The sequence below is a fragment of the Charadrius vociferus genome, unplaced genomic scaffold (genome assembly GCF_000708025.1).
Source record: "Charadrius vociferus isolate BGI_N301 unplaced genomic scaffold, ASM70802v2 scaffold1044, whole genome shotgun sequence".
NCBI classification, from domain to species: Eukaryota; Metazoa; Chordata; class Aves; order Charadriiformes; family Charadriidae; genus Charadrius; species Charadrius vociferus.
Genome location: NW_009648254.1, coordinates 118,806 through 125,585, shown reverse-complemented (window position 1 = coordinate 125,585; position 6,780 = coordinate 118,806). Strand labels below are relative to the sequence as shown.

The window sequence follows — 6,780 nt, the reverse complement described above, 5'->3', positions numbered from 1 at the left end:
CCCACCATGGAGGCGGGTGTCTGTTCCCCCCAGCGAAGAAGACAGGACCCCATCCTCGCCCTCAAGAGATAGGCCCCCCCCCGCATACACCCAGCCCTCCCGTAGGGATGGGCCCCCATCACTGTGGAGGCCGCCCTGACCCCCTCCCATAGCAGCCCCTGGCTGTGGGGTGACCTGAGATGGGGCTGGGGAGCCAGGCCATGTGCTGCAGGACGCTGGGGAGAGCGTGGGGCAGGTTGGAGCCTCCCCTGGGCGTCCCCCTCACCCATGGGTGCTTCTGCAGGGGCTCCCGGCCGTGCAGCCACGGCTGGTGGCTGTCAGCAAGACGAAGCCGGCAGAGATGGTGATCGACGCCTACAGCCACGGGCAGCGCAGCTTCGGGGAGAACTATGTGAGTTGGCTGGGCCCCACGCCAAAGGCCGGCGCCGGGGAGCGAGGTTTGGTTATAGCATTGGGCTCCTGGCCTTGTATTTATGAGGCGCACATTGGTCCCAGCAGCACCTATTCCAGAGAGACCGTTCTTACAGTTCAGGCATATCTAGGGTGGTTTTAACAAGAGTTTGTCTTGAATTCTCCTAGGTTCAAGAGTTGCTAGAAAAGGCATCAGACTCCAGGGTAAGTACCCAGTTTCCTACATATTCTCTCTCCTTGTATAGCTGTGTCCTGAGAGCTGTTCAGCAAAAGTTTTGGGGTTTGTTAGGGATTTGGCGATGGTGACTGTTTGATCCTTGTCGTTTCAAGTGAATGGCGGGGTTATTCTTAGCTTTTTGCTTCTGTCCTGTTCCCCCTCTTTGCCTTGTTGGCTCCAGAGGATTCAGTGAATACGTGCACCTTAGTCATAAAGTATTTGCCTGAACAGTGCTTTACCTTTTGTGCTTTCTGCTGTAGGAGATGTGCAGTCCTCATTTAAAAAAAAACAGTTTGGGGAAAATATAATTTTATGACTGTTCAGTTACAAAAGAGCTTTGCCTTCCCTATTCACTGTGTAATGCTCTGCAACCACAGCCCTATTCCTCTCCAGACTGTGAAGCAATCTTGGTACACACCACAGGCGCTGCCTGAACTGTGTATTTCAGGGTAAACAAAATGAAGATTGGGTGTCTGGTATTTTGTTTGTGAGGACACTAGGGCTTAAGTACTGTGTGGGGGAAGATGGAACTGTCATTCAAGCCTAACTGTTCCTCTCTGCTTGCAGATTCTGTCGTCTTGTCCGGAGATAAAGTGGCATTTTATTGGCCATCTGCAGAAAAACAACGTCAACAAGTTGATTGGTAAACCCTTTTTAACTTTACGTGCAGTGACCCTGTGGGCAATAGTCTTCCAATGTTCAAATAGTAACAACCTCATGTACATTAACTCACCGGTGCCTGTCTCTATGAGTGAGCTGAGCTGTAGGTACAAAAATTTCTGTGCCAGCAGAATTGCCCTCAGCCTGTGCTTTCTCCCCAGCTGTCCCTAACCTGTTCATGTTGGAAACGGTGGATTCGGTGAAACTGGCAGACAGAGTCAACAGCTCGTGGCAGAAAAAAGGGTCATCTCAGAAGCTGAAGGTCATGGTGCAAGTTAACACGAGTGGAGAAGACAGTAAGTGGCTTTTTCTGATGGTATGCAGGTTGGTCCTGCTGACTTGATGGAAACAACCTGAATGGGGTGGGTTGGTTCGTGCTCTGAAGGAGTTTCTCTAAGCTCAGATTAAACTTGCTCATCTGTTGGTTTCTGCCTGGCTGTGGGGAGGGGAGGTCTCTGGCAGAGCTTGGCACAAATCTCCCAACTTCTTGCCAGGTAAGCATGGCCTTCCTCCCGGAGACACCACAGCTGCTGTGGAGCATGTCATCAACAAGTGTCCAAGCCTGGAATTTGTGGGGCTGATGACAATCGGCAGCATTGGGCATGACCTTAGTAAGGGGCCAAATCCGGACTTTCAGGTGAGATCTTCTAAAGAAAATGTGAACTGTTGGCTGGCTTCCCGTTACAGTCTGTTGTCTGTCCCAGCCAAACCAGCACGCAGTCAAGCTGTAAGTCTGACTGTAGATTGTCAATAGAAAGACCTTGTTCAGAGTCGTACAGACCTCTGAAGTGTCAGTATTAATGCAGGTGTTAGGCTCATTTCTGCAGAGGCCAGGTGCCTGTATGTATTCTGTCCCATCCCTTCTCTGAAGCTGTAGCCAGGACATTGGCAGGGGCACCTTGTGCAGCAATTATCGTTCTGGATCCTCTGGCGCTGCTTTCAGATGAGGTGTCAGTCAGCCTTCCTTTGCGCACTGTGTGCACAGGGCTGCATCAGGCAGAGGAGCGGGGTCTGCGTTCCTCGTCTGTCGCGCTGCTGTGGTAATTGGATGTCTTCAGGAGATGGGTAGACTTGTAAGTACGTGTGTTGTCAGTAATGTAGCCTATAATGGGAAATCTCCAGGCACTGTTACGGTGCCACAGAGCCAGTGGGAAGCGTGGGAATTGCACGTTCTGTGGGGAGGAGACTTCAAAGAAAGGCAGAAATCGTGATCTGTAAATCCCCGAAACTGAGCTGGCGTGGCTGTCGAGTGTGTGATCCTCTTTTCTTTCCTCCTCCCTTCTAGATGCTGCTATCTTTACGGCAGGAAGTGTGTGAAAAGCTGAATCTCCCCGTTGAGAAGGTGGAGCTGAGCATGGGCATGTCCACAGACTTCCAGCACGCAGTAAGTCTGGTTTCCTTCTGCCGCCCCTTCTCTCGGGAGCCAAACGTACCAGCACCAGCAGTAGACACCCCAAAGCCCAGCCCAGGCGGCATCCAAATGGGCCTCTTAAACCTCCCCTTGGATGGCAATACTGATGGCGCTGTTCCGTAAGAAACAGCTCTCGTTGTCCTGGATAGAGTTGTGGGGATCAAAACAGACCCTAGCTGTAGCTGGGGATGGCGAGTACGTGGGGAACTGTCCTTCTGTGACATGGCGAGCGTTGAGGTTGGTTACGGACTGTGTTGGCAGGTGTGGGTGGCAGCTCAGCCCTGAACTCCTTTCTGTCTCTTCGTAGATAGAGGTTGGATCCACAAACGTCAGGATTGGAAGCACTATTTTTGGAGAGCGAGATTATTCCAACAAAGCAGTTGGTGGCAAGGCCCCTGCTGAAGCTAAAGGCGAAACGGAGACCTTGACAGTGCAGGGTCATTAGATGGAAAAAAAAAAAAGCGGCCTCAACAGAGGATGGATGATGGGAGACCTCACTATGCATTCTTACCTCCCTCTGTGTCGGCACCCGATCATGATGGTGAGAGGGAATTCCTCGTAACAGAACAGAGGCCAGAAATGCCTCATAATTTATTGTGATTATAGAGTACCCATAGAAACTGGAAATTTTTATAACCAACAAACAATAAGAAAATGTATGGTTGAAAGTGACTGTGGTATCTTGGCTCCTTCAGGGTCATTAAGAAGAGTGACTTTTGGATAACTAGGTTGAACAAACCAAATATTTGTCAGGATGGAGTTGCTAATGAGCAAGATGTATCTGCAGCAGTGTCAGTGATTATGCTTTCACTGAGGACTAAATTCTTCATTAAATAAGTTATAATCTTGCCAGAGACCTATAAATGTTTCCCCAAATAAAAGTTTTGCACACGATCACTGCTGAGGGATGCTTACATAGAAACTGCGATAGAGACATACTGTGACACTGGAGAGACTAATCCATTTAAACAGGACGACTAACAAGCACACGAGGATGGATAAGGAGCGCAGTTGCCAGCATGAGTTCATGGCGTAATGTTTTGGATGCAGATCACAAGTGTGGGAGTGTCTTTTCGGCCCAAGTTTATATTTGTCTTTTTCAGGCTGACACTGCTAACTTTCCCCATTGGTTCCATGTCTGTTCAGATCGTCTGGGATGCTTTCAACCTTCCCGTCCCCTCTTGTGAAGTGTTGTTGGGAGTTATTTTCATTCTGCACAGTAGTTCTTGACGCTGTAAGTTCTTTTTGGTCAGAATGGGGCTTTTCTGCAAGGTCCTTGGTCTACCATCAGCTTGCTGTTGCTTTCCAAGGCAAATCGCTTGACTGTTTGGTGCCTCCACCTCCCCGTCCACGTCTGTGTGAGGATTGTAATACTTGCTTGTCTCACAGGGCAGCAGGGAGGTTTCCTAGAGGCCCTTTGGGAAGAATACTTCAGAAAATAAGGTATTACTGTTCCACTGTGTTCTAGGTTCCCCCCAAAAAAATCCACTCACCACTGACAGAGCTTCTAGGCCATGTCTTAATATCTTAAGCGCTGGTCTCGCCTTCGCTTCTCCTGGAAGAGGGAAATGACCCTTTCACCGCAGTAACTGTTTCATTCAGATGTGAGCAGAAGCTCCAGCATTATGTCACGTGCTATTTGCCCAACGGTGGCTACGGCAAGTCTCTGGTAACCTGTGTCACAACTACATTTTTGGGCTTTTGTGTGCTGCTAAGAGGAGGAGACATCGGTTGCCGGCAGAAACATCCCTCCCAGGCTTTTCTCTGTGTGCGTGTGGTTAAATCTAGCTGTTGGTTTTACTCTCTGACTATAAATGCTGAATGTAATTGAAAAGAGTCAACTCTAACACCAACCTGTCATAGCTACATGGTTTAGAAGCAACATGCAGTCTGAGCTGCCCTCCTCGGCACTGCACCATGTGTTGTTTCATAGTCTATTAATAAAAAGTGGTGAATTTTAATACCATCTGTGCCAACTATAAAGCTATTAAAGATGTTATTTTTATGTTCCAGCGTTGTGAATAAATGCCCTGAGTTGTTGTTGAAGCCATTTCCCTAACCTGGAGCTGCTGTTGAGCGAGACTTGCTTCTCCCAGGGAGGAGGGTGGGTTGAAAGACAGCTGAAAGAGAGCTGGCAAAGAAAGTGAAGCTTTCTTTGATCAGAAGGGGAAAAAAAATAGCTGCTGAGTTGGGCGAGATGTCAGATGGCGTGAGCTGTTTCTGGAGAAGCCCTCTGGGTGGCACTGCTCCCCAGGTCCGGGGCAGGGCTCCTGCTCCACCGAAGGAGAGCCAGCGGCTCCTCGGCTGCTGGCGGACAGGTATGGATCAATAACGAGTCTCAAAAATAACTGTATTTCCCATCTGATGGTTAAAGTGAATCCCTTCCTCTTCCATGTCTCTCTTCCCAGAATTCCAGCGACGCTCACTGACCGCAGATCTCGTGTTTGCAAATTTCACAACCTTAAAAGCTTTTCGTTTATTTTACAGAGCAGAGTCGGGACACCCCTTCTCTCTGAATTTGATTCCAGCCTGTGGAGACTGCCGCTGTCCCTGCAGCGTTTGTTTGCTACTGGTGAAATGTTGGCTGGAGCTCTCCGTAGCAAACCAGGAATGGAAGTGGTCGGCTACCTGCGCTTACAGAGCTAGCCCAGCCCCGGGGCAGGCGGTTCTGAGCCCGAGGGGGTGATTGGGGACCCCCTGCTCCCCTCACCGCTCACTGACGGCTCTTTCCCACCAGCCAGCAGCTCCAAAACCGCCTGCGCTGCTGCAGTTCTTTCCGTCCGAGCACAGAGCAGCGGGGCGGGTTTACGCTGAGAGTTGTCTTGCGTTGTGGCTCGCGTCACCTCTTGCTTTTCCTCTCTCGGGCGTTTTGTGCTTATTTCCTGAGTTGAAACTGGATGCAAGCCAAGCTTAAGGAAGTAGTAAATGGTGTAAGCTGGGAGGTGAGTGTGCAGGGGTGGCCGTGGGGCAGGGCAAGGCTTGTCCTGGCTTCCGTGTGCCCTGGAGCTCTCTGGTTCGGCCCGGTGATATTTAGGGAGCAGACTGGCTCACGAAAGCGTGTGGTCTTCTGGTTTTCTGCTCTGCCTGCATACTGCCTGCTAAAACACTTAGGGCTCCGTCAGCTTTGATGGTGGCCGCCGGTATGAGTCCGTGGTGGAACTGTGTGTCTCTGGAGAGCGGTGCCGTGTGGCGCTGGGGATGCTCTCAGCTGTGGGACATCCCTCCCCTCCAGCTGGGCTGTGTCTGGGCCACACAGGTGAACTGCGGGAGCAGTTTGGGTGCTGTGCCTCGACGGCAGCGCCGGCTGCAGCTGTGGCGGCCGCTGTTGGGCTGTGAGAAGGCGCTGGAGAGGAGAAAGGAGTAGCGTGACCTTCTTCTCCCTTGCTCTGCAGCTGTTTCGCTCGTCCATCCTGCTTCCGACTGGCTTTTTTTTCTGACCACACTGCGCCCAAGGGCTTTGCCCTGCTCCTCCTGCGGCTGAGCCTCCCCGGAGCCCATGCAGCGGGCAGTGCCCACCGACGCCTTCTCTTCCTCCTTGAGGTGCCCACCTTGAGCCTGAGCCGGGAGGGTGCGGAGCTGCGGTGTGGGTGACGCCGGACACCTGTCCAGGGGGAGAGGGGTGCAGACCACCCACTCCTTCCGCGGAGGTCACCCGGCAGATGGTAACTGTTGGTCACTGGAGTGGAGCCAACGAGCCGGAGATGAAAGGCTCCCTGGCCTCTTAATGAACCACTCCCCGCTCAGGCACCTCGGCCCCCTGCGACACGAGCTTTATTTACATCTATTAAAAGCACTTGGCCGCTTTATTGAAGCAGCAGTGCTCTGGCTCCCCGCTCCTCGGGGCAATGTCACTGTCAATATTTGCCTTGGAGGAACGCGTCCAGCAGACCAAGGCTTGTTTTGCGGCTGGAGGGACTCCTCCTCCCTCGTGACACAGCCCTTGCTGCTGCTGGCCGGTGGCGCAGGCGCCGTCACCTCCCGGAGCAAAGGCACGGCCCCGGGTTCCCCAGCAGTCCCCTGGGGTGACCCTTGTTTCCACGCTGTCCCCTGGATGGGGGCTGGCCAGGGTGACACCCCCCCC

The 6,780-nt window shown here is 52.1% G+C and overlaps 1 protein-coding gene across 1 annotated transcript in view; it reads left to right on the top strand.

The window, feature by feature from the left end:
- PROSC (proline synthetase co-transcribed homolog (bacterial)) overlaps positions 1-3,548 on the top strand; it is a 6,576-nt gene extending 3,028 nt beyond the window's left edge. The window contains exons 2-8 of the mRNA XM_009884362.1: positions 284-391; positions 580-615; positions 1,196-1,271; positions 1,450-1,584; positions 1,783-1,925; positions 2,574-2,672; positions 3,007-3,548. Coding sequence (XP_009882664.1) covers positions 284-391; positions 580-615; positions 1,196-1,271; positions 1,450-1,584; positions 1,783-1,925; positions 2,574-2,672; positions 3,007-3,144 — 735 coding nt within the window. The 3' untranslated portion in view covers positions 3,145-3,548. The remainder of the gene's footprint in view (positions 1-283; positions 392-579; positions 616-1,195; positions 1,272-1,449; positions 1,585-1,782; positions 1,926-2,573; positions 2,673-3,006) is intronic.
- The last annotated feature ends 3,232 nt before the right edge of the window (positions 3,549-6,780 follow it).